We start from the raw sequence: 24,222 nt of genomic DNA, 5'->3' as shown, positions 1-24,222 counted from the left end.
GGAGGCCTTAGGCTAGCAGTTTAATGTGTAGCTAGTGAAACAGCAAGAGGCTGAGCGGGCGTGCCCCCTCCCAACCCGCGCAGGGACTTCAGCTCCCGGCATGCCCCGCAAGGCACTCGGCCGGACTACAAGTACCAGGCTGCCTAGCGCGGGCGGCAGCGGGCGGCCGGCGCCATCTTGGTCGGCGGCGCGGATTGAATGAGCCCGCCGAGCCGTGGCCGCCGTGGGGAGCCGCGCGGGCCGCGAGGAGCCGCCGCCGCCGCCATGGCCACGGCCACGCCGCTGTCCGGCCGCAAGGGCGGGCCTGCCACGCCGCTGTCGCCCACGCGCCTGTCGCGGATGCAGGAGAAGGAGGAGCTGCGCGAGCTCAATGACCGCCTGGCGCACTACATCGACCGCGTCCGCGCGCTGGAGCTGGAGAACGACCGGCTCCTGGTCAAGATCTCGGAGCGGGAGGAGGTGTCCACGCGCGAGGTGGGCCGGGGCTGCGGCCTTGGGGGGGTTCCCCGACGGGTCCCCGGGGGGCTGGGAGGCCTGAGGCGGCGTGCACGCGGGGCGGGCGCCGCCCACCCGGGGAGTCCCGGGCGGGGTCCCCGGGAGGCTTTGGGGTCCCCAGGGGTGCAGTGCTGGGCAGACCTAGCCCTCGGGGACTCCTCGGGGGCCTGGGCCCACCCCCCGCCGTGCGACAGGTGGAGGCGGGCAGGCCCCGCCCACCAAGGGTTTGGGGAAACCGGGGGGTCCCCGGAGTGACTGTGCACCAGGCGCGGCCCCGCCCCAAAGGGGGTTACGGGGCGCTCCCCCGAGGCGTTTGGGGTTCGGGCGTCCCGGGAGAAAATGGGGGGGCGGTTCCCCGGCCTCCGAAGTGACTGGGAAGCCCAGGCTGACAGGGGCCTGCGGAGGGGCCCTGGGCAGCTCGCGCGGTCGGTTCTCCGTGGCGCCTGGCGCGGGCCCCGTGCTGAGTCCGGGGAGTGCGGGGCTGGGCGGGGGCCGGGCAGAAAGGCGCCATCTCCTCCCCGAGCTGGGGCGGGGTCCGAGTGGAGGTGGCTGACGCCTCGCGGGCCAGGTGGGGGGTTTGGGGAGCTCTCAGTTGGCCCCGCACTCCATGGCTCCTGGGCGGGAGCCTGGTCTCCCCGAGGGGCGGAGGAGGCGGGAGGTCTTGGGGAACCAGAGGGAATATTGGGGTTCCAGGTTGGGCCCGGACTTCACTGCAGACGGAGGGCAGAGGGGCCGCGGAAGCCCCGCCCCTTAAGGGGATGTGGGACCCAGTGCCTCAGGGATCCTGTGGGATCTTTGCGAGGCTGGGGACCTACCCAGAGCCACCTCTCCTTTTCTCCATCTCAGAGGCGGGTCTGCCCACGGTGGGGGGGTGGTCCCCAGGGATGCGGTGTTGGGCAGACCCAGCCTCTGAGGACTCCCCAGGGGATCTGGGATAGCCCCGGACACCAAGGAGTTCGAGGAATTGGGGGGTCCCCTGAGTGATTGGATGTGAGCCAGGCGAGGCCCAAGGGTGGGCCTTCTGAATAAGGGGGGGTGCCCCCCATGTGCTTCCCTGTGGCCTTGGTGCGAGAGCCAGGACCTGAGCCTCCCCTTTCCCATCCGAAAAATGGGCCAAATGAGGGTCTTATGGCAGGAGAGCAGCTGGGGGGTCATTTTTGGGAGCTGCTTGCCCTCTAAGTGACCTTGAGTCTCTCTACTTCCTCTGTAAAGTGGAGGTATTAATACCTTTTGGGCTTGTCTGTGGGGCTAGGATGAGTGGATGTTCTGTAAAACAGAGGCAATGGGATATGGGACAGGTGCCCAGCAGAAGCACTGGTCTGGGGTCTGTGTCCCTGTTTCGTAGGGCCTGGGACAGGAAGCCACGCAGAAAGTGGAGCTGGGGTGTTGGGGGAGAGGCCGTAAGGTAATTGGTGGAGTTCTCAGTTGCTTGGGATTGTATTCAAACTCAGGGTCCAAATTCTGCTTTTAATCTAGGTGACCTTGGAGCCTCAGTTTTGTTATCTGTTTGGTGGGGCTGGAATTGTCCCTCCAAATTGTTGAACACACCCCCCTCCCCGCCTTAGCAGTGTGAGGGCCCTCGGATTGCAGCCTAGTTTCTCCCTGTGAGGCTGGTCTGCACCCCATGCTTGAGCCGGTTTCTTGTCATCCCCATCTCTCTCCCTCCACTCCCCAATGGACCCTCTGCAAATGGAGTGAGACTGACTGGGAGTGTTGGACTTAATGGGCCCCCTGGAGGGCATGCCCTGACCCCGGTCTGTCTGGGGGTGGCTTATTGCTCAGCTGGTAAGGCTGCTGGAATGTAAGTTAACATCTGGGAGCAAGGGGTGGCGGCGGGGCCGTGGGACGGTGAGGGGAGCCGGGTGCTCTAGGTGATGACAGGTGTGTTCACAGCTGAGCTAGGGAGTGCCAACCAGCTTGTCTTTTGGGCTCCCTGCTGCTTAGGAGGTGAGGGGTCAGTGCTGGTCAGTGGAGAAAGCTGATTGATAACCTATGAAGAAGGCAACTGGAGCAGTGAGTGGTGTGGTCAGTGGGCTGTAAGGAGGGAGTGGCCTGCAAATGGCCGTGGGCTACAGTGGGGCCCGGGCTTCAGTCTGTGGAGGGGACGGAGAGAGGCAGTCGGCGGTGAGCAGGGGGTGGGAGGTGGCTGTACTGGGAGTGCTGTGGGTGTGTCATCTGAGGACAGGCAGGTTACCTGTGCTGCATCGTCTCACTGGGGTGATCCTCCTCCAGGTGACACTAGGCAATGTCTGGGCATTTTCTTCTTTTTCTGTTGTTTAAAAAAATAAATAAATATATACACACACACACACACACACACACACATATATATATATATATATATATCTTTATTGATGTCAGAGAGGAAGGGAGAGGGGGAGAGAGAGAGAAACAAAAATGATGAGAGAGAATCATTGATCAGCCGCCTCCTGCATGCCCCCCACTGAGTATCAAGCACACAACACAGGCATGTGCCCTTTACTGAAATCGAACCCGGGACCTGTCAGCCCTCAGTCTTACACTCTATACACTGAGCCAGTCCGGCCAGGGCTCTGGGGACAGTTCTTGTTGTTATGGCTGGGGGTGCTGCTAGCATCGGTGGGTGGGGCCAGGGGTGCTGCTCAGCGCACAGTGCCCAGGAGGGCCCCAAATGCCAGTAGTGTAAGGGCTGAGAAGCCACGTAAGGAGGCCATTTAAAATGTTAGAAGCATACCACACATCTGTAATAATAAAAGCCTAATATGCTAATTAGATCCCACGTCCTTCTGCCTTCGGGAGCAGCCAGGGCTGTGAGGGAAGCCGGAGCCTGCAGCGGGGGAAGGAAGGCCTACTCTTGCAGGAATTTCATGTTTGGGGCCTCTAGTTTGTAATGAAATCCAAGCAGTTCAGATGCCCAGGGTAAAACTAACGCTCTCTCTCCCCGGTGGCGGTGCCCATCTTGCTCTGTTGTCTGGTCCACATACACGCTCCTTCCTACTCGCTGACCCAAACCTGGCCGTGTATGCACTCCGGCCTTTCCCGTCGGGCCAGTTGATATCTCTTGGCAGAGTGGGCAGTACTTGGTGGCTAACCACTGCCCCTATCACTGGAGGGGTTCTGGAAGGTGGGGGCTGAGGCTGGCCAGATTCCTGTTTGAGAAGATGGTGGGTGCTGGGAGAGGGGTGGTGTGAGCCAGGGAGGGTGGCTTTCAGGGAGCCTTCCCAGCCTGGTGTTAAGTTCCTCTTGGCTTCAGTTTCTTTCCCTTACCTGCCCAGGTGTCCTGTTGCTTTGGGGCTGGGGGTGCGGGTGTGGGGCTGGGCTCCTGGAGCTGGAGGGAGAAGCTACCACTTGGTGTAGGGCCTGAATCCACCCACAAGAGCCCATGTTTGGGTGTCACCTGCAGAGCTGTGTATTTGTCCCCCCAGGGACAGGCAACAGGACAGGACGCCTCTGGTTATCTGTACACCAGACACGCACACCCTCCGCACCACCCCCGCCAACATGTGCTCACACATTTGTCGGGATTCCTCCTGTTTGGCATTGGGCAAGCCATAAAAGGAAAAAGGCCCAAGCGATCCCATCTCCCATTCGGTGCCCAGGCGTCTGCAGTGACCACAGTGATGGTCACAGGTGCAGGGAAGCGAGGGCCACCTGTTTGTCGCCTGAAAGAGCCTTTGGGAAGTCTGCTGTCTGTTCATTGTTCTCAGACAAGGGTTTCTAAATTGTCCCAGGGCATAGATCAGGGTCAGCACATGTTTTGTGAAAAGGGCCAGAGTCTTTTCAGCTCTGGGCTGGTGATCTCAGTCACTATTACTGGCCTGGGCCTTTATAGTGGGAGAGGCCAGGCTGCTTGTCGGTAAAGCCTTACACAGGCTGAAAGGTATTCATCTCATTGGCTGTGCCATTTGAAAATGTAAAAACCGCCCTAACCGGTTTGGCTCTAAAGAGCATCAGCCCGCGGGACTCAAGGGTCCCAGGTTCGATTCCGGTCAGTGGCATGTATCTCCATTGCGAGCACATCCCCAGTAGGGGGTGTGCAGGAGGCAGCTGGTCGATGTTTCTCTCTCATTGATGTTTCTAACTCTCTATCCCTCTCCCTTCCTCTCTGTAAAAAATAAAAAAATATATATTTTTAAAAATGTAAAAACCATCCTGGACTTGCAGGCTGGGCAAAATCAGGCAGTGGGCTGGCGTTCTAGCCTGTAGGCCTGAGCTTGCAGACCTGGCTAGGATAACTGCCTTAAGACGCACACACCCCAGAAACACCACCCAAACCAAGTGCTTTAAACTCTGGCCCAGGAGCTTGGAGTTGGGCCTGCAAGCAGGCACTCACCTTGGACACAGAATCTAATGGGACACCAAAACCTCAGTCATGGAGAATGAAGGATATGGTATATTTTTAATTACTTTTCCTTATTTTTAGGCCAGTTTTAGATTTACAAAAATGGCAAAGGTAATATAGAGTTCCCATGTACCCCAACCCAGTTATGGTATATTTTTAATTACTTTTCCTTATTTTTAGGCCAGTTTTAGATTCACAAAAAATGGCAAAGGTAATATAGAGTTCCCATGTACCCCTGTTAACATCTTATATCCGGCCTTGGTGGGTAGCCCAGTTAGAGCATTGTCCCAACATACCAAGGTTTTGGGTTTGATCTCCAGTTAGGACACATATGAGTCAACCAATTAATGTATAAATAAGGGAAATAACAAATATATGTTTCCTTCCCCCCCCGCCCGCCCCCTCTCTAAAATCAGATTTTCTTAATTTTCCCCTGAGGTCCCAGGACCCCATCCAGGATCCCCCATGACAGTGTCACATCTCCTTGACCCCTCTAGGCTGGGACATTTCTGACGCATTCACGTTTCATGCCCTGGACCCTCGTGAGGAGGAGGGACCAGGAGTTTGGTAGATGCCCCTCTAGTGGGTCATCTGGTGTTTTCTCATGGTCTGGCCGAGGCAATGTTTTAATGAAATATTTTTCAAGTAGGAATTAATGCAAAAAAAATTAATGGTGAACTGTTGGAACCCCTTTCACGTCCTGCATGATTCATGGTTCCGGTTCAAGGCTCGGGTTCTGGAGAAGGCCGCACACAAATGAAAAAGAGACTGAAGAGTATTAGTTTGGGAAATGGAGGCCAGGCGATAGTCCAGCTCAAGTGAGAGGACTACTGCTCGCTCTGGCTTTCCCATCCCTTTTATTAAGATTAAAATTATAGGATACACTCATGTCCCCTAGGCAGGAAACTCCAATAAAAGCCATTTAGTGAATTTAGGACTAACAGGTGGGGCTGCTTCAACTACGGTACCAATATCTGGTAATTAGCTCTGACCCTTTGCAGTGTTCCCCAGACTTCTCTCATGATGAGTATCACCTGGTGGAGTTGTTAAAATACAGATTCCTGAATCCCAACTAAGAAGTGCTAACCTAGAATTTTTGGGAACATATAGGTAAAATTGTATACTTAACTAGAGCTCTAGAGCACTAGTTAAGTATACAATTTTATACAATTTTAATTCTATATGTTCCCCAAAATTCAGGAATCTGTAGTTTAACAACTCCACCAGGTGATTCTCGTCATGAGAGAAGTTTGGGAAACACTGCTTTAGAGCAATTAAGGTTGACCAGTCCTCCGAATTCCCTGTCCTCAGCTCTCTATTATTAAATCAGTGATCAGCTTCTGGCAGTGAACAAACTACCCAAAACTTAAGCCCAGTTTCAGAACTGCTGGTTTTCCCTTTTTCCTGAGCTCTGACCTGGATCTTTGTTGTGTCGCTGCAGTTGGAGACTCTCCTGTTCGAAGAGAGGAGGGTGGGAGAGAAAGGGCTCCAATAGGCACCCATCTTCCTATTCTTTTTTTATTGATTTAGAGAAAAGCATTGCGTGTTCTACTTATTTATGCATTCATTGGTCGACTCTTGTATGTTCCCTGACTGGGATCAAACCTTGGTATATGCGGACGACACTCCAGCCAACAGAGCCACTGGCCAGGGTTAGGCACCAGGCTTGGGGGCAGGAGACCTTGTCTGTGGCTTCTCCCCCAGTGCACCAGCCCTCCTGGCGTCCGCAGAGTTCTGGACGGTGAGATAGAAGAAGACAGAGCAAAGACAGGCATGTGAACCCAGGTGCTCAGCTGTCTTTAGAGAGTAGGGCCAGCAGTTTTTTGTGAATTGAGTTTATTTCAAAAGGCAGTTCCTAGAAGATGGGAGTGGAGGGGATGACCCAAGGTGACTGCTGTTGGTGGGAGAGAGGGCCCTTGCTGTGTGTGTGGAGGGGAGCACGGAGAGTGGGGAGTGGCCAGGGTGCAGGAGGGAGGAATTTGCTTTGTGTCTGCTCACCTTACTGTGTATCCTGACCCCCTCAGAATTGTCCCCAGCAGACCTGCTCTATCCTGTATTTGCACAGTTCAGGAGAGGGCAGTTTATTGATTTGTGCCTTGGTTTTCCTATCTGTGAAATGGATCCAAGAACCAACTGAGGGATGACAGGTTTTGGAGCTGCTGCAGTAAGGTGGAATATCCAGGCTTGGGAAGGAGGGAGGTGGGAGTCGGAGCCTGGTTCTTAAGTTCCCCCTTGTCCAGATTAGCCCAGGACATTCTGGAAGATCCCACATCAGGAAACCCCTCTGTCCTGTGGAGACCGGGACCATTGGTCACCCTACTGACAAGTCCTTGGCAGCTCCCCTGAACCCCCTGCTCAGGGGCCTTTCCTGGGGCCCCCTCAGGATCTAAGCTGACTCCACCCCCAGCACAGATACTCGCTGGTGTCCTGTAGCTTTGTGGCACAGGGTGCAGCTGTCCAAGCCAGCTGCCCCGAGGGTGGCCTGCTGTCGCCCATCTGTCAGCACCACATGGCGACTTAACAGTTTTGTTGAGATATAACTTCCATCTGATACAGTTCACCTAATTAAACTCTGAAGCTCAGTGGTTTTTGATATATTGAAAGTATGCAGTCATCACCACTAATTCCAGAACATTCACCCCCACAGAAACTCTGTCCCCATCAGCAGTCACTCCCTGGCCCCTGACACCCACTAACCCACCCTCTGTCTCTGGACTTACTTGTCCTGGACATTTCACATCAATAGCATCACACATTCTGGCCTTTTGGGCCTGGCTTCTCTCACTGAACACTGTTTCAGGGCTCATCCACACTGTAGTGAGAGTCAGCGCTTTATCCCGTTTCATGGCTGAGTAACATTCGGTATTCTGCGGGACCACAGTCATATTCATCCATCAAAGAGCATTTGTGTTTTCACTTTTTGGCAGTTGTGAATCGTGCTGCTGTGAACACATGTGCAGGTTTTGTGTAAATGTGTTATTTATCCTGGGTGGAGATCCAGCAGTGGATTTGCTGGGTTGTATGGTTACTCTCTGTTTAACCATCTAAGCAATCACCAGACTGCCTTCCACAGTGGCTGCACCTTTATGATGGAGGTTCCCATTTCCCCACGGCCTCCCCGGCACTTGTCACCATCCATCTTCTTTAGCTGTCCCAGTGGGGTGAGGTGGCATCTCACCGCCCTGGTTTGGCTCCAGGTATTTGTAAACACGTGCACCTCCATGTGGGAAGGCTGATGGGAAATAGAAGTTGCGCAACCAACTGCTAGGGGACAGGGATGGGGCAGGTCAGGCAGCCTGGGCCTCCCAGGGTTGGTGGGCTGAGCTGGTCGGAGGCCTCCCGGGTCAGCAGGAGCCGTGTCGGATGGCAGGCCGCCCTGGACACCTGCTGTTGTGGGGCTTTCCTTCACCCGGCGCTTTCTCCCCAGGTGAGCGGCATTAAGACGCTGTACGAGTCGGAGCTGGCCGATGCCCGTCGAGTGCTGGACGAGACTGCCCGGGAGCGGGCCCGGCTGCAGATTGAAATAGGGAAACTGAGGTCTGAGGTGGAAGAGGCCAACAAAAGGTAAGGGGCACAGCTGGAGTGGTGGTGTTCTGATTCTAGGGCTGTAGTGTGTACAGGGCAGGGCAGGCACTAGAGTCAGGGGCTTGTCAGCCCCCTGTGACACTAACCACTGAGTAAAACCAGCTAGGGCAAAGTAATTTAAAAATATAGATATTTTTATTGATTTAAAAAAAAAAAAGGGAGAGGGAGAAAGATAGAAATGTTAGTGATGAGAGAGAATCATTGGCCAGCCATCTCCTGCACTCCCTGCACTGAGGATTGAGTCCGTAACCTGGGCATGTGCCCTTAGCTGGAATCAAACCTGGAACCCCTCAGTCCGAAGGCCAATGCTGTATCCACTGAGCCAGACCACGTATGGCCAAAGTAATTTTTAATCCTCACCTGAGGATATGCTTTCATTGGTTTCTGGAGAGAGAGAAGCATCTATCAGTTGCCTCCCGATGCACACTGACCAGGGATTGAACCCACAACCTTTTGGTGAATAGGACAGTGTTCCAGCCAACTGAGACACCCAGCCAGGGTGTAATAAAATAATTTAAATACATCAACTATTAAAGTAATACAGGGGATACCATGAGTAACACCAAGTTCAGGCATGATCCCCTTTCATCCACACAGTGACCCTAGCAAGGCCAGGCTATCATCATCTCTTTACAGAGTGGGAAACTGAGGCATGGGTTTGGGACTTGCCCACGGTCCCTCAGCTCAGCAGTGACCAGGACCAAGGCCTGGACCCTGGTTTCCTGAGTTCCTCTGGTAGTGCCAACAGCCACCTTCATATTTGTGGCATTTTTTTCTTCGTTTTTTGATTAATAGATTAAAAAAAATTAATTGATTTTTTTAGGGAGAGAGAGAGAGAGAGAAACATTGATGAGAGAGAAACATTGATGAGCTGCCTCCTGCATGCACCCCACTGGGGATCAAGCCCGAAATCTGGGCATCTGCCTTGACCTGGAATCGAACCGACAACATCCTGGTGCATGATTCGATGTTCAACCACCAAGCCACACTGGCTAGGCTTTGTCCCCCTCCTTTTTTTAACAGAGGGGTTTTTGTTTGTTTGTTTGTTTGTTTTTAGCAGTTTTAGGTTTACAGGAAAATGAATGGAAAGTTCGGTTTCAAAAATCAGCCGTTGGGTCTCCCCATTGTCAGTGTCTTACATTAATGAATGAGCCATCCTATATAATAAAAGAGTAATATGCAAATTGACCATACCTTCCGTACACCCACAAGCCACGCTCACAAGCCAATAGGAGTAAATATGCAAATAAACCCAGCCAAGATGGCTGTGGCCACAGAGAGCAGAGGTTTCCCTGGCAATGGAGGAAGCCAAGCTTTCTGCCTATCCTTGCTGGCCCAGGCCTCCACTCAATGCTATGAGGTTTCAATGATAGAAGATAAATAAATCTAAACAAAAATGCTAGCAGCCACAGAGCTGGAGAAAGCAGAAGGCTTGAGTTGCTCCTGGAGATGGAGGAAGCCAAGCTTTCCGCCTGCCCTGGCCTGCCTTGACCTTCGCTTAAGGCTACAAAGTTTCAATTATAGAAGAGAAATCCTAACAAAATGGCTGCAACATGGAGCCAGCAGGAGGCTTAGTTCCACTCAAGGCTACAAAGTTTCAATTATAGGCGAGAAATACATCCCAGATATCAGGGCCTCTTGGGTCGCCGGGACCCTTTGGTCTGCAGGCTGACGCTCTATCCACCGAGCCAAACCAGCTAGGGCTGTCGATGGTTTCTTTTGCTGTACAGCTTTTTATTTTGATGTAGTTCCATTTGTTTATTTACTCCTTAGTTTCCTTTGCCTTAGGACAGTGGTTGGCAAACTCATTAGTCAACAGAATGGGAAACCATGGCTCACGAGCCGCAGTTTGCTGACCACTGCCTTAGGAGATGTGTCTGTAAACATATTGCTGTGAGAGATGTCTGAGATTTTGCTGCCTATGGTTTCTTCTAGGATTTTTATGGTTTCATGACTTACATTTGAGTCTTTTATCCATTTTGAGTTTTTCCTTGTGTATGGTGAAAGTTGGTTATCTAGTTTCATATTTTTGCAGGTATCTGTTCAATTTTCCAGAACCATTTATTGAAGAGACTGTCTTGATTCCACTGTATTCTCTTGCCTCCTTTGTTAAATATTAATTGAGCGAATGGCTTGGGTTGATTTCTGGGTTCTCTGTTCTGTTCCATTGATCTATATGCCTGTTTTTGTACCAGTATTGTTTTGATTACGTGGCTTTGTAGTATAACTTGAAAACTGGTAATTATGATTCCTCCAACTTTGTTTTTCTTCTTTCTTTCATATTATTTCAGAGAGGAAGAGAGAGAGAGAAACATCAGTGAAGAGAGAGAATCATTGACCGGCTACCTCCTGCATGCCCACTGGGGATCTAGCCCAATCCCCGTTATGTACCCTGACCAGGAATAGTACCGTGACGTCCTGGTTCATAGGTCAATGCTCAACCACTGAGCCACACTGGCTGGGCTCCAGTGCTTTTCTGTTCCTGACAAATTCATCACCAAATCCCTATGATGATAGAATTGCAGGTTGCCAAGTGGAGGACCCAACAAGTAGGCCAGATTCTCTCACATTATCCTTCTGGAATTATGGTAACAGAGATAAGGCATCTACTTGAACGCCTTGAAGCTCTTAAGAAACGGGTGCACAAGCCTAGGAGAGCTGCCATGAGTTCAAGAGTTGCTAATCTTGAACTTGCTGGGCCTGAACACTCTTGTGCTGGAACTACTGCACCTGGTAGTCCACGTAAAGGTGCAGCTCCCATCTGCCACATGCCCACTCCATACCTCCCTTCCCTGCTTCATCTGTCTTTTTTTTTTTTTTTAATATATTTTTTTGCTTTTTTACAGAGAGGAAGGGAGAAGGATAGAGAGTTAGAAACATGGATGAGAGAGAAACATCAACTGCCTCCTGCACATCCCACATTGGGAATGTGCACACAATCAAGGTTCATGCCCTTGACCGGAATCGAACCTGGGACCTTTCAGTCTGCAGGCCGACGCTGTATTCATTGAGCCAAATTGGTTAGGGCTCATCTGCCTTAAAACAGGTTCATGTCTAATAGGCAACTTATTTCTCTGTCTCTGGTTCGTGTGAGCGGGCAGATGGAGTGAGGACAGCATTCTCCACACTGAAGTCTCTGATCTCTGTGCCACCTCCGTTCACTGAGCTTATGCAGTGTCCCCAGTGGTTTTCATCCAGGGTGACTGCCCCAGGGAGCTGGGTGGTGCTTGGAGATATTTGTGGTCCTCAAAGGGGTGGGGCTAGGGATGCTGCTCCACCTCCCACAGTGCATAGGACAGCCCCGCAGAGTGGCCCAGCCCTGTGTCCCCAGTACTGAGACCTTAGTGTCCCCAAGAACTGAGATGGCCCAACAAGTTGGGAAATAGGTGGATAAGCTTTCAAGAAAATGCAGAATTACATTCAGAAATGTATAGGAGTCTAACGTTCATGCTATTAATTGTTGTATATTTAAGAATCCATTTGACATCTTAAATATTTGATATTGGAGATCATTGTCCATTAGAATACCAGGTGATCCTGTGTGAAAGAAATAACTAAAGTTCACGCAGGAGGTCAACTTTCAAAGGCCAGGCTTTTAATTTATAACTTTAATAAATTACACATTAGCACTCTCTCCTGATTCTTTTCACAATTAAAAATCTCAGAAAAGGACATGAAAACCCATCCTTAGGGGGTTTTGAACACTTGTATTTGAAAAGAGTCCTGAAGGTGTGGGGCAGGTTTCAGGAGGGTCACTTTTTATGCCCACAGGTGAGGCTCCCTTATCAGAAAGTGGGGAATGAGTCAAGTCCCAAGAGCAAAAGGGCCCTTGGCTCAAACGGAAGTGAATTTTGTCTTAGGCCCTCCCTGGGCCCCACGCACAGCTGCTCAGGCCTCCCAGCTAACCTCTGCTCTTGACTTTCAGCTCCAAGAAGAGGGACGGTGAGCTCACGGTGGCCCAGGGCCGTGTGAAGGAACTGGAGTCCCTGTTCCACCGGAGCGAGGCCGAGCTGGCTGCTGCCCTCAGCGACAAGCGTAGCCTCGAGGGTGACGTGGCCGAGCTTCGGGCCCAGCTGGCCAAGGTAGGCCCGGACAGGCCCCCCCGCCTGGAGACAAGAGGCTCGAGGGGGTGGGCATGTGGGTCCTGGGGTGGCCAGGGGACTTCACGCAGGTGTGGGTTTGGTATTTAAGGACATCCCTGAGCACGAGGAGCCAGACAAGTGCAACTAAGACAGCCAGGGCCCGAGGGCAGCAGACAGGCTGTCACCTCAGCGTGTTGTCCGGTGTCTCCCAGGCCGAGGACGGCCATTCAGTGGCCAAGCAGCAGCTGGAGAAGGAGACGCTGATGCGCGTGGACCTGGAGAACCGCTGCCAGAGCCTGCAGGAGGAGCTGGACTTCCGCAAGAGTGTCTTCGAGGAGGTGAGCTTTTCTCGTCAGCATGTGGTCCACCTTCGTTTTTGTTGTTGTTGTTTTGTTTGTTTTGTGTGGTTTTTTTTGAATGTGTCTCCAGTTTTCCCAGCACCACTTGTTGAAGAGCCAGTCTGTACCCCATTGTATATCCTCGCCTCCTTTGTAGGTCAATTTAACACTGAGGGTTATTTCTGGGTTTTCTGTTCTGTTCCCTTGACCTGTGTGTCTGTTTTTATGCCCATACTATGCCGTTTTGATTGTTGTAGCTTTATAGTATGGTTTGATATCAGGGCACATGGTACCTCCCACTTTGTTCTTTCTCAAAATTTCTTTGGCTATTTGGTGTCCTTTTTAAAAAGAACATGTTTTTATTGATTTTAGAGAGAAACATTGATCGGTTGCCTCCTGCACATACCCTGATAGGGAATAGAACCCGAAATATAGGTATGTGCCTGACTGGGAATTGAACTGGTGACCTCTCAGTGCATGGTACAATACGCAACCAACTGAACCATACCAGCCAGGGTTACTTGGCGTCTATTCTGGTTTCATATAAGTGCTAGGATTAGTTGTTCTAATTCTGTGTGTGTGTATGTGTGTGTGTGTGTGTGTGTGTGTATGCCAAGATCACTCTTAGAAAAATTTAGGAAACCAAGCCCTTTGAGATAGCCCTCTCTCTGGCCAGTGTTACAAACAAAAAGTCCTGTAAGTGGCCTGCAGGTGTCCCACCCACCCCAGTGTCACAGAGGAACTCCCTGCGTGGCTGGACCAATCGGATGTGCAGAAGGTAGTTGTTAGATAGACCTCAGTGGTCAGGATAACCAGGGAGTGAATAGAGTCTTTTTGTGTTTCTTTATCCAGGTGGTAAAGCCAGGTGGACAAACTAAAAGCAAGGGTGCTGAAAGATGACATGATGACCAGTTTTAAATAATATGTTGAGCAGTGCTAATCCATTACTTCTTTTATATTAATCACTTACCAGATATATGATTTTTCCATTTATTTTTCAGTTCCGATACTTTCTCCCTTCAGCGCCTTTAGTAGCCATCAACTTGTTTTTTGCATCTATGGGTCTGTTTCCATTTTATTTTGTTTGTTTGTTTTGTTCTTTAGATTCCACATATAAGTGAAATCATATGATATTTTTCTTTCTTATTTCTACAACTTATTTCATGTTGTAGGATACCTTGTAGGTCCATCCATGTTGTCAAAAATGGCAAGATTTTTTTTTAACTTTTCTTTATTTTTTTTTAATTATTATTTGTGTACATATTTTAACATTGCGCCCCCCCCCCCCCCCTACATACCCTCCCTCCCCAGAGTTTTGTGTCCATTGGTTGTACTTATATGCATGTATACAAGTCCTTCGGTTGATCTCTTATCTCCCCCAGATCTCCTTACCCTCCCGGCTGTAATTTGACAGTCTGCTTGTTGCTTTACTGTCTTTATATCTGACTTTTGGTTCATCAGTTTATAATGTTCTTTAATATCCATAAATGAGTGAGGTCATGTGGTATTTCTCTTTCATTGACTGGCTTATTTCACTCAGCATGATGTTCTCTAGTTCTATCCAGATGATGAGAATTCCTTATTTTTTATGGCAGCATAGTATTCCATTGTGTAGATGTACCATAGTTTTTGGATCCAATCATCTGCTGATGAGCACTGAACCTGTTTCCAGATTCTAGCTATTGTAGATTGTGCTGCTATGAACATAGGAGTGCATATATCCTTTCTGATTGGTGTTTCTAATTTCTTGGGATATATTCCTAGGAGTGGGATTACTGGGTCAAATGGGAGCTCCATTTTCAGTTTTTTGAGGAAACTCCATACTGTTCTCCACAGTGGTTGCACCAGCCTGCATTCCCATCAGCAGTGCACGAGGGTTCCTTTTTCTCCGCATCCTCGCCAGCACTTGTCGTTTGTTGATTTGTTAATGTTGGCTATTCTGATAGGTGTGAGATGGTACCACATTGTTGTTTTGATTTGCATCTCCGAAAATGGCAAGATTTTATTATTTTTTATGGCTGAGTAATATTCCATTGTATGTATGTACCCTATCTTTAATCGGCTATGAGTGGACACTTAAGTTGCTTCCATAGCTTGACTATTGTAAATAATATAGCAATGAACATAAGGTGCATCTATCTTTTCAAATTATTTTTTTTTTCTGGTAAATAATCAGAAAAGGATTTGCTGTGTCATAACGTGGTTCTATTTTTAATTTTTAAGGCACCTCCATACTGTTTTCTATGGTGGCTATGCCAGTTTATAATCCTACCAACACTACAACAGAACAGGAGTTCCCTTTTGTCAACACTTGTTTGCTCATTCATTGATGATAGCCGTTCTGATAGGTGTGAGGTGAGATCTCATTGTGATTGGGTTTTAATTTGCCGTTTTCTGATGATTACTGAGAAATGACATTGAGCATCTTTTCATGTGTCTATTGGCCACTGGTGTGTCATCTTAGGAAAAGGTCCTCTGCTCGTTGTTTAATAGGATTTTTAAAAAATATATATTTTATTGATTTTTTACAGAGAGGAGAGGAAGGGATAGAGAGTTAGAAACATTGATGAGAGAGAAACATCGATCAGCTGTCTCCTGCACACCCCCACTGGTGATGTGCCCGCAACCAAGGTACATGCCCTTGACTGGAATTGAACCTGGGACCTTTCAGTCTGCAGGCCAACGCTCTATCCACTGAGCCAAACCAATTAGGGCGATTGCTTTTAATTATTGAGCTGTATAAGTAAGTTCTTTATATATGTTGGGTATTAATTAACCTCTTATTTGCGATATTGTTTGCAAAAATCTTCTCCTATTTGGTTGGTTGTTTGGTTGTTTTTTGTTGTTAATCCTCACCCGAGGATATTTTTTCCATTGAATTTTCAGAGGGAGTGGGAGGGAGGGGGAGAGACCGAGAAACATTGATATGAAAGAGACACATCGATTGGTTGCCTCCCACAGGTGCCCCAACTGGGACCAGGGATCAAGCCTGCAACCCACGTACATGCCCTTACCTGGAACCAAACCTACACCCTTCATTTGGAGGCCAACACTATCTATTGGCCCAAACTGTCCAGGGCTGGCTGCCTTGTATTTTATTGTTTCAGGTCTTACACTTAAGACTTTCATCTAATTTGGGTTCATTTCTGTGTGCGGTGTCAGCAGTCTAGTTTCACTCTTTTGCATGTGGCTGTCCAGTTTTCCGAGCACCATTTATTGAAGAAACTTCCCTTTCTCAGACAACATGGTATGTTTTTGTTCCTTTATTGAAAACTAGAGGCCTGGTGCACAAAATTCCTGCATGGGGGGCGTCCCTCAGCCCAGCCTGCACCCTTTGGTCTGTAGACTGACGCTTTAACCACTTAGCAAAACTGGCAGGGCCAGGATGTTTCTTAAGATGGACACTGCCCTGGCTGGGTTTCTCAATGGTTAGAGCGTCAGCCCACAGACTGAAGGGTCTCGGGTTTGATTTCGTCAGGGCACATTTGGGAGTCAGTTCATTGATGTCTCTCTCTCAGGTCAATGTTTCCCTCTCTCTCTCTCTCTCTCTCTCTCTCTCTCTCTCTCTCTCTCCCCCCCTTTCTTCCCCCCCCCTGCCCCCTCCCTTCTACTGTCTTAAAAGCAATGGAAAAATATCCTTGGGTGAGGATTTTTAAAAAGATGGACTCGTCATTGGGTTTAGAGAGCCCACCTGGATAATCCAGGATGATCTTATTTTGAGACCCATAATTTAATTTTATCTGCAAAGTTTTTTTTTTTCTTTTTAAATTAAGTCCACACTCGGTTCTGGGGATTAGGATATAGCTATACTTTTTTTTTTTTTAAGAGGGAGGGAGAGAATCATTGATTGATCTGTTGTCTCTTGCGCATGTCTGAATCGGGGATTGAACCTGCCACCCTTTGGTATACAGGATGATGCTCCAACCAAGGAGCCACACTGGCCAGGGTGCAGGTATTCCTTTATGGGGCCACCATTCAGTCCGCTCCAGTCCCTCCCCATCCAAGGGCAGGGTGGGGCCATGCACTCCCCTCTGTTCCTGGTCACCCCTCATCCTAATCCCTGTGCCTTGGCTCCCTGGCATAGCCAGGCCTGGCTGGGAGGGGGCCCATGTGGGGCCCTCCCACGTCGTCATCTCATCACAGGGCCCATTGTGCTGCCATGGCCCAGACGGAACCTTGCAGCCGGGAAGAGCTGCTGGCAGGAGGGCACACATGCAGCTGAGAAGTGGTCTGTGGCTCCAGCCAGGCCCCATGACAGCCAGGGCCGCCAGGGGAGCCAGGGAGAAGGCCAGGAGGAGAGCTGAGGGGGCACCCATGGAGGTACCCCAGTCTACCAGGGACCAATGAGGAGGCCCCTGTGGGGTGATGGGAGCACAGCGTGGAAGGGGGCCCTGAGTGGGCTGTGCCGAGCTCCTGGGGGGCTCCACGAAGGGGACTGTGGAGGGAGCCCATGGGGGCAGTGAGGGGTGTGCGCAGGGCACTGCCAGAGGGACTGGCGAGAAGCTGTGGGGCGGGGTGCTGTCACGGCTTCCTGGGTGATGCTCCTGCTGTATTACAAACCAATGACAGCGACAGCGACTAGTTTGAGCTGGCATGAGTGGAGGGATCCTCTTCCTCTGGAGCCCCAGCCTCCCCCACCTGCACTTGGCCCCACTGTGAGCCGGGGCAGCTACATCAGAGGCACTTGTGGTTTGGACTCCGCCTGTCACTGTCAATGGCCCTGGACACCTGGGCAGACTTGGTCAGAAACATATTTTCTAACTAGAGGCCCGGGGCATGAAAATTCTTGCACTGGAAGGGGGGGTCCCTTAGCCTGGCCTGCCCCTCTCAGTCCTCAGGGGCGGGAGGTGACCTGGCGATCAGAGGAAGGCGACGCCCCCATCGCACTTCTGCTGCTGCAGCAGCGCCAGCCTCAGCCGGTCCTGGGGGCTGGAGGGCTAAGGGGGTTGGGGAACTCCAGTTGCAGGCGCCCCGGAGGGGCTGAGGGGACTGGGAGGGGCTGAGGGGACTGGGAGGGGCTGAGGGGACTGGGCGCCGCTATCTTATGGCTGTAGGCTCCGCCACCTTTGAGGGCGTGGCAATCAATTAGCATATGCCCTCCATGTCATAAAGCTTTTTTTTTTTTTTTTTTTTTAATTTATTGATTTTCTACAGAGAGGAAGAGAGTTAAAAACATCGATCAGCTGCCTCCTGCATATCCCCTACTGGGGATGTGCTCTCAACCAAGATACATGCCCTTGACCGGAATCGATTCTGTGACCTTTTAGTCGGCAGGCCGACGCGCTAGCCAAACCGGTTTCGGCTCATAAAGCTTTTAAAGTGTACAATTTAGAGTGGTTTTTAGTATTCAACAAGGTTGAGGAACCATCACCTCTAATTCTAGAACATTTCATCACCCCAAAAAGAAGCCCGGCACCCATTAGCAGTTTCCCCCAAAGCCCCTACTTCCTGTCTCTGGATGTGCCTGTTCTGGACAGTGCGGCCTTTGGTGTCTGGCTTCTCACTGGACATCATGTTTTCAAGGACCATCCATGTTGTAGCGAGTACCAGTGCTTTGTTCCTTTTCGTGGTTGAGTCATTGTGTTTGTCCACTCACCATTGAAGGACGTTTGGGCTGTGTCCTCTGGTGATTGTGAACCGGGTGACTCCTCAGAGGTTGTTCCCTGTTTGCACAGTTTTGAGCCCTCGCTACACCTGACACTCGGGTGGGAGACACTGGTGAGCAGGATGGGTTGGTGGCAGCCCCGCTGCCTGCCTCAGCGTTGGCGTCGGCGTGCTCTGTCCCCAGGAGGTGCGGGAGACGCGCCGGCAGCACGAGCGGCACCTGGTGGAGGTGGACAGCGGCCAGCAGCAGGAGTATGACTTCCGGATGGCACAGGCCCTGGAGGAGCTGCGCAGCCAGCACGACGAGCAAGTGCGGCTCTACAAGCTGGAGCTGGAGCAGGCCTACCAGGCCAAGGTGCGAGGGAGGGCCCGAGAGCGGGCGGGGACGGACAGGGGGCGGGGACGGACAGGGAAGTACAGGCGCCTCATCTTCCTGCTCCCGTCTCCTCAGCTGGACAACGCCAAGCTGTGCTCGGACCAGAACGATAAGGCCGCCAGCGCTGCCCGCGAGGAGCTGAAGGAAGCACGCATGCGAGTTGAGTCCCTCAGCTACCAGCTCTCCAGCCTCCAGAAGCAGGTGACTGGGGAGTTCCTGCCTGGCCCTGCCCCACCACCTAGCAGTCCCTCCCTGAGTGAAGCTCCCAGCTGCTGCCCCCACCAGGCCTGGGGTCTGGCTTGGAGCCAGGTGGGCTGCTTATGACCCACAGCCGCCCTGACCTGCCCTTGGACCCCTCCCCAGGCTAGTGCAGCTGAGGACCGGATCCGGGAGCTCGAGGAGGCCATGGCCGGGGAGCGTGACAGGTTCCGGAAGATGCTGGACGCTAAGGAGCTGGAGATGACAGAGATGCGAGATGTGATGCAGCAGCAGCTGGCCGAGTACCAGGAGCTGCTGGATGTCAAGTTGGCTCTGGACATGGAGATCAGTGCCTACCGCAAGCTGCTGGAGGGCGAGGAGGAGAGGTGGGGGAAAGGGGGAGGCCACGGGTAGTGAGAAGAGGTGGGGGGAGGGGAAAGCAAGAGGTTGCTGACTAGAAGGAGAGATCAGGTGGCAGGAAGGGAGAGGGTGGGAGGTGGGGGGGCGGGGTTAGGGAGGTATGAGGAGGAGAGGCCAGCCTGGGGCTGGTCAGGATGGACTGCTGAGTGAGTCTGCCCACTTTGCACTGTCTGGGCTGTTCTGTTCTGACCTTAAGCCACCACCAGTCACCCTGTGCCCCTCCCCCAGGCTGAAGCTTTCCCCCAGCCCATCGTCACGGGTCACCATCTCAAGGGCCACCTCGAGCAGCGGCGGCAGCGTGTCCACGATGGGGCGCTCTGGCCGCGGCAAGCGGAGGCGGCTGGAGACAGCGGAGCCGCTGGGCACGGGCTCCGGGGGCATCAGCTCGGGCGGCGGCGGCAGCAGCAGCTTCCACCTGGCCCAGCAGGCCTCGGCCACGGGCAGCGTGAGCATTGAGGAGATCGACCTGGAGGGCAAGTTTGTGCAGCTGAAGAACAGCTCGGACAAGGTAAGGCGCCCTGCTGCTGGGCGGAGGGTCCCCCCGTTGGGTCTGGGCTGTGTTTCAGGCCGTTCCCCTTTGCAGGACCAGTCTCTGGGGAACTGGAGGATCAAGAGGCAGATCCTAGAAGGGGCGGAGATTGCCTACAAGTTCACACCCAAGTATGTGCTTCGGGCTGGCCAGACTGTCACGGTAGGTGGACTGGGTGGAGGGAGTGGGGGGTAGGAGGAGTGACCACCAGTGGGAGGGAGATGGCAGCAACCAGACAGGTGACAGGACGTGTGATGGGGCTGGAGAAGGATAGGCTTGGGGGATGGAGTCGTGGTTGAGTGTCTGGTTTTGAGAAAAGCTGCCCTAAGTCACAAATCACATGTATGCGGCATTGTCCGAATGGGCCCTCCCCAGAGCCCTTTGAATGCCTAATTGTCATGCCAGGTTCCCATGGTGGAGGTGGGTCGGTCCAGGCCAGTGGTCGGCAAACTCATTAGTCAACAGAGCCAAATATCAACATACGACGATTGAAATTTATTTTGAGAGCCAACTTTTTAAAACTTTTTCTAAATAATTTTTTCTAAATCTTCAAAATAGACTTGCCCAAGCCATGGTATTTTGTGAAAGAGCCACACTCAAGGGGCCAAAGAGCTGCATGTGGCTCGCGAGTCAAAGTTTGCTGACCACTGGTCCAGGCTATCTGGGCCAGTGGGAATTGGCAAGAGATGAAACTAACAGTTATGGACATGGGCCTTGAAGCTAACAGATCCCAGCTCATCCTGTTTGCCAAGAAGAGTGTCCTTGGCCACTATGAACTTCAGTCTCTTCTTCCATTCCCTAGTGATCATGTCTAGGTAGGACCCAGTAAGGCTGGAAGGATTAAATCCCTGGTGCATCTAATGCGGGCTCTGATAAGGGACCAGAGCCAACATTGACAGGGAGGCCCTCCTGTGTGTCTCCAGGTATGGGCAGCTGGCGCAGGCGTGGCCCACAGCCCCCCATCAACACTTGTGTGGAAGAGTCAGAACAGCTGGGGCACAGGCGAGAGCTTCCGGACTGTCCTTGTCAACGCCGATGGGGAGGTGGGTATTTGGGGCCCGGTCCGCAGGTGGCACTCTGCAGGGTGGTGACACCCTGAACAAGCATGTTGACTGCACCTATGTGGGCTGGGCGCTGTACCTGAGGGGCTGGGTGGTCATGGCTCTTGTCTTACACAGGAAGTGGCCATCAGAATGGTGAAGCAGTCCTCGGTGGTGCGGGAGACCGAGAACGGGGAGGAGGGAGAAGAGGAGGGAGCCGAGTTTGGCGAGGAGGATCTTTTCCATCAGCAGGTAGGCCTGGGGGCTGACTCGGGCTCACACATACACATACATGCACACACCTGCCGTTTGTAGCCAGAGCGGCCATGGGGCAGCACTCCTTGCCTCTAGGTCTTGCCTGTTGTGCGGACTCGGGGTACCTCCAGGGAACCCTGGGAGTGGGTGCCTCTCCAGGTGGCACTACTGTTCTCGCGGTCTCAGAAGGCCCTCTAGCACCTTGACTTTGGTTGGAGAAGGGTGAGTTAAATGATGGCCTTTGGGAGAAGATGGAGATTCTCGCACCACACCGTTAGATTAGGCTGTGCAGCTTCTGATGTTTGAGACAGAACTGTGACATGTTAATGTAGCTGAAAACAAGGGAGGCGTGGAAGGTTCTGGAACAGGGACAGTTGTGGCCAATGCCATTAGCCCTGTCATCCTGTTGGGGGCTCCGGCCCTGGTGGGGTTGGGGCACGTGTGACGGTGCTGTCCTTCCTCCAGGGGGACCCGAGGACCACCTCCAGAGGCTGCCGCGTGATGTGATGGCGCACACTCATCGCCTCTTTCCCCAGAGCCTCTGAAGACTTCATATCTGCTTTCTCCAGTCCTTATACATTTCTAGAGAATTTTTAAGCGAACTGCCAGAATGTGGGTGGGTCTGTCTGTCCTCTCAGTGGGTTTCTACGGACCCTCCCTCCAGCCACTGTCCAGGGGCCTTTCGGTGCCCATTTCTGTGGGTTGGCCTCCGGGCCCAGGAGCCTAATGGCTGAGGGGTTTGGTGTTAGAGGCTGGAGGGGCCGCGCTGCCCGCCCTCCCCAGCCTGAAGGGAGGCAGAGGAGCTGCAGGATTCAGTAGTTGTCCTTCGTGTTATTAAGCTTTTAAAAACCAAAATCTGAACCCAGGTTCCTGCCTGGTGGGATGGGGTGTCCCGGGGGTTTGGTGGCTCGCCCACCAGAACGGGGTGTGGGAGCTCTTGGGAGTCACAGGCTTTATGTCTGCCTGGCTTTGGGGTTGTTGTGACTCCTGCTCTGAAGGTGCTGGGTGACAAGCAGGTTTTCCACCTGGTGATCAGGGTGCCGCTGGGTGGGGGCTCCTTGTCCCCATTGTGGCTGCCTAACCATGCATTTCTGGAACAAGACCAGTAGGACAGGAGAGAAGGAAGCCTGGGGAAGGAACACTTCCAGCCCAAGACTGGTAGCCGGTAAAGTGAGGGCACAAGTGTGAACCCGGTTTTAGGACCACGTCCATGTGGAACCACTCGGTGCCCTCCTGTCACGGAAACACTGGCTTCCGGTGAGCCACTGGACGCCCCCTCCCCCACATACACCGTGTGCCGGGCTCACTGCCAGCCTCCCGCCCGCATATACATATATATGGTGACCCCAAAAAATGTATACACACTGAATAATCATAAAGGCAGTGTTTATCGAAACACGTTTTTTAAGTTGAGCATCAGCTATTACAGTGTATACATTTTTTGTGGACACTGTATTCTGCATATCTATCACTACTCTTGCTTCTATCTGTAACTCTAGTGGAAATAGTTACTCAGGCCACTGCCAGCTGCCCCCTTTAGGGTGGTTCCATGACACGGGCTAGCTCCTGGCTGCCTCGTGACCCTCTCTGCATCAGCCTACCGTTTACAGCCCCACCTAGATACACAGAAGTTATTTTTTTAATGGATATTTATTTTTTTACATTGGTCAGTACTCAGATCGCCGATCCTGCTTCCATGGCTCAGGCCAGAGTCACGGGGACCCTCCCTCAGGGAGCTCTGAGCCGGATGGCACACTTCTTCAGAAAGGGCAGCTATGAGTCTGGGGCAGTCTCAGAGCACCCCATGGCTGGCCCCCTGGTTCCCTTGGCTGCCCATTGCCCTGCGCACCCCCAGGCCTGGCTTTCCTGGGGAATTGCTTATAGTGGAGAGGGGTGGAGACCAGGGCCCGTGCTGGTGGGACCCCAGTGGCTGAACCAAATTGTATGTTCAGGGTTCACCCACAGCCCTCACTTTCCTGGGTCCTTCCTGGGGCCACCTAAGTTCCCAGGCCAGGGACGGAGGGCGCCACCAGGACAACTCAGGGTCCGGTGGGCCGCAGCGAGCCTGCCAGCCTGGCAGTGCAGCACTGTACCCACCCGAACCCTTCCTGGGGCTGGCAGGCTCCTGAGGCTGAAGGCTGTACCCACCCGAACCTTTCCTGGGTGCTGGCAGGCTCCTGAGGCTGAAGGCTGGGTGCACCCCCCTACCCCCCACAAAAGGGGCAGTGGCATTTTTGGAGAATCTGAACTATTTTTGAATTTGGGTCCGTGGCTTGCTAACAGTCGTTCTCTGTTACAAGCTTGTGGACGGAAAGGGAGAGGGCCCCAGTGCCTGACAGCCTTGGGTGGAGCCGGGAAGTGGTCCAGGTCACCAGCGGGGACACTCGTCAGTAATGAAGTGTCCGAACCGTGGGGCAGAATCAACGTGAAACTGCCTGCCGTGGCCAGGGAAACGTGCAGGTCTCCTCACACAAGCTTAGCTTTAAGCCACTTACAGCGATGCAGAAGGGATTCCTCTGTCCGAGCCCCTATCACATGACTAAACCCAGCACTGGTCCCAGAGGAACTCCAGGCCGGCCCCCAGCAGCGGGAGGGGCGGCATGCAGGGAGGTGTGAGTCCGGAGCCCAGGCCTGGGCGCCCACCTAGGACGTGACCACTCAGCTAGTTTCCGAGCAGAGACGGACAGGAGACCCTGCGTTGTGCTCCTGTGAGCATATCCGCAGGACCACCCTTCCCCCGCCAGCAGCTACTCACCGGTTTTCTGTCATCCGGCCTCAGCACACTGGCAGTGGAGGAGGCTTCCAGAACTGTGGGGTGGGGGTGGGGTGGGGTGGGGTCTGCACTTTCATTTCAGATGTGTTGGTGGTTTTAAGGTGCATGCCAAATGTGTGGTCTTTTCTTCCCTCCAATGCTTTGTAACATACATTTTCTGACTGGAAACGTTTTGTACAACACTCCAATAAACATCTTGCTTTTAA

The 24,222-nt window shown here is 52.4% G+C and overlaps 2 protein-coding genes across 4 annotated transcripts; both read left to right on the top strand.

Moving 5' to 3' along the window:
- Positions 1-164: 164 nt before the first annotated feature.
- Positions 165-23,806, top strand: LMNB2 (lamin B2). 3 transcript variants are annotated; one of them, XM_036459634.2, is made up of 12 exons: positions 165-474; positions 8,244-8,380; positions 12,327-12,483; positions 12,696-12,821; positions 18,610-18,780; positions 18,877-19,002; positions 19,165-19,385; positions 19,648-19,927; positions 20,003-20,110; positions 20,872-20,991; positions 21,127-21,240; positions 21,709-23,806. In XM_036459634.2, the coding sequence occupies exons 1-12, from the start codon at positions 199-201 to the stop codon at positions 21,748-21,750; spliced, it is 1,878 nt and encodes a 625-aa protein (XP_036315527.1). In that variant the 5' UTR covers positions 165-198; the 3' UTR covers positions 21,751-23,806. The 3 variants fall into 3 exon arrangements, with proteins under 3 accessions (XP_036315527.1, XP_045444997.1, XP_045444998.1); XM_045589041.1 differs by lacking the exon at positions 20,003-20,110; XM_045589042.1 differs by lacking the exon at positions 20,872-20,991.
- LOC123653304 lies at positions 22,793-24,222 on the top strand. Its single transcript, XM_045589043.1, has 2 exons — positions 22,793-23,346; positions 23,398-24,222. Exons 1-2 carry the CDS (start codon positions 22,793-22,795, stop codon positions 23,780-23,782), a joined length of 939 nt encoding a protein of 312 aa, XP_045444999.1. The 3' UTR covers positions 23,783-24,222.

This window comes from Pipistrellus kuhlii, unplaced genomic scaffold, assembly GCF_014108245.1.
Source record: "Pipistrellus kuhlii isolate mPipKuh1 unplaced genomic scaffold, mPipKuh1.p scaffold_m20_p_30, whole genome shotgun sequence".
Lineage (NCBI taxonomy): Eukaryota > Metazoa > Chordata > Mammalia > Chiroptera > Vespertilionidae > Pipistrellus > Pipistrellus kuhlii.
This window is presented reverse-complemented; position numbering and strand designations above follow the sequence as displayed.

Excerpts from the sequence above, each read along its gene's own strand:
- LMNB2 (XM_036459634.2), top strand. The coding sequence starts at position 199 with ATGAGCCCGCCGAGCCGTGGCCGCCGTGGGGAGCCGCGCGGGCCGCGA. Across the intron at positions 12,484-12,695 it reads TTCGGGCCCAGCTGGCCAAG|GCCGAGGACGGCCATTCAGT; the intron begins GTAGGCCCGGAC and ends GGTGTCTCCCAG. Across the intron at positions 20,992-21,126 it reads TTGTCAACGCCGATGGGGAG|GAAGTGGCCATCAGAATGGT; the intron begins GTGGGTATTTGG and ends TGTCTTACACAG.
- LOC123653304 (XM_045589043.1), top strand. The coding sequence starts at position 22,793 with ATGACACGGGCTAGCTCCTGGCTGCCTCGTGACCCTCTCTGCATCAGC. Across the intron at positions 23,347-23,397 it reads AGCACTGTACCCACCCGAAC|CTTTCCTGGGTGCTGGCAGG; the intron begins CCTTCCTGGGGC and ends ACCCACCCGAAC.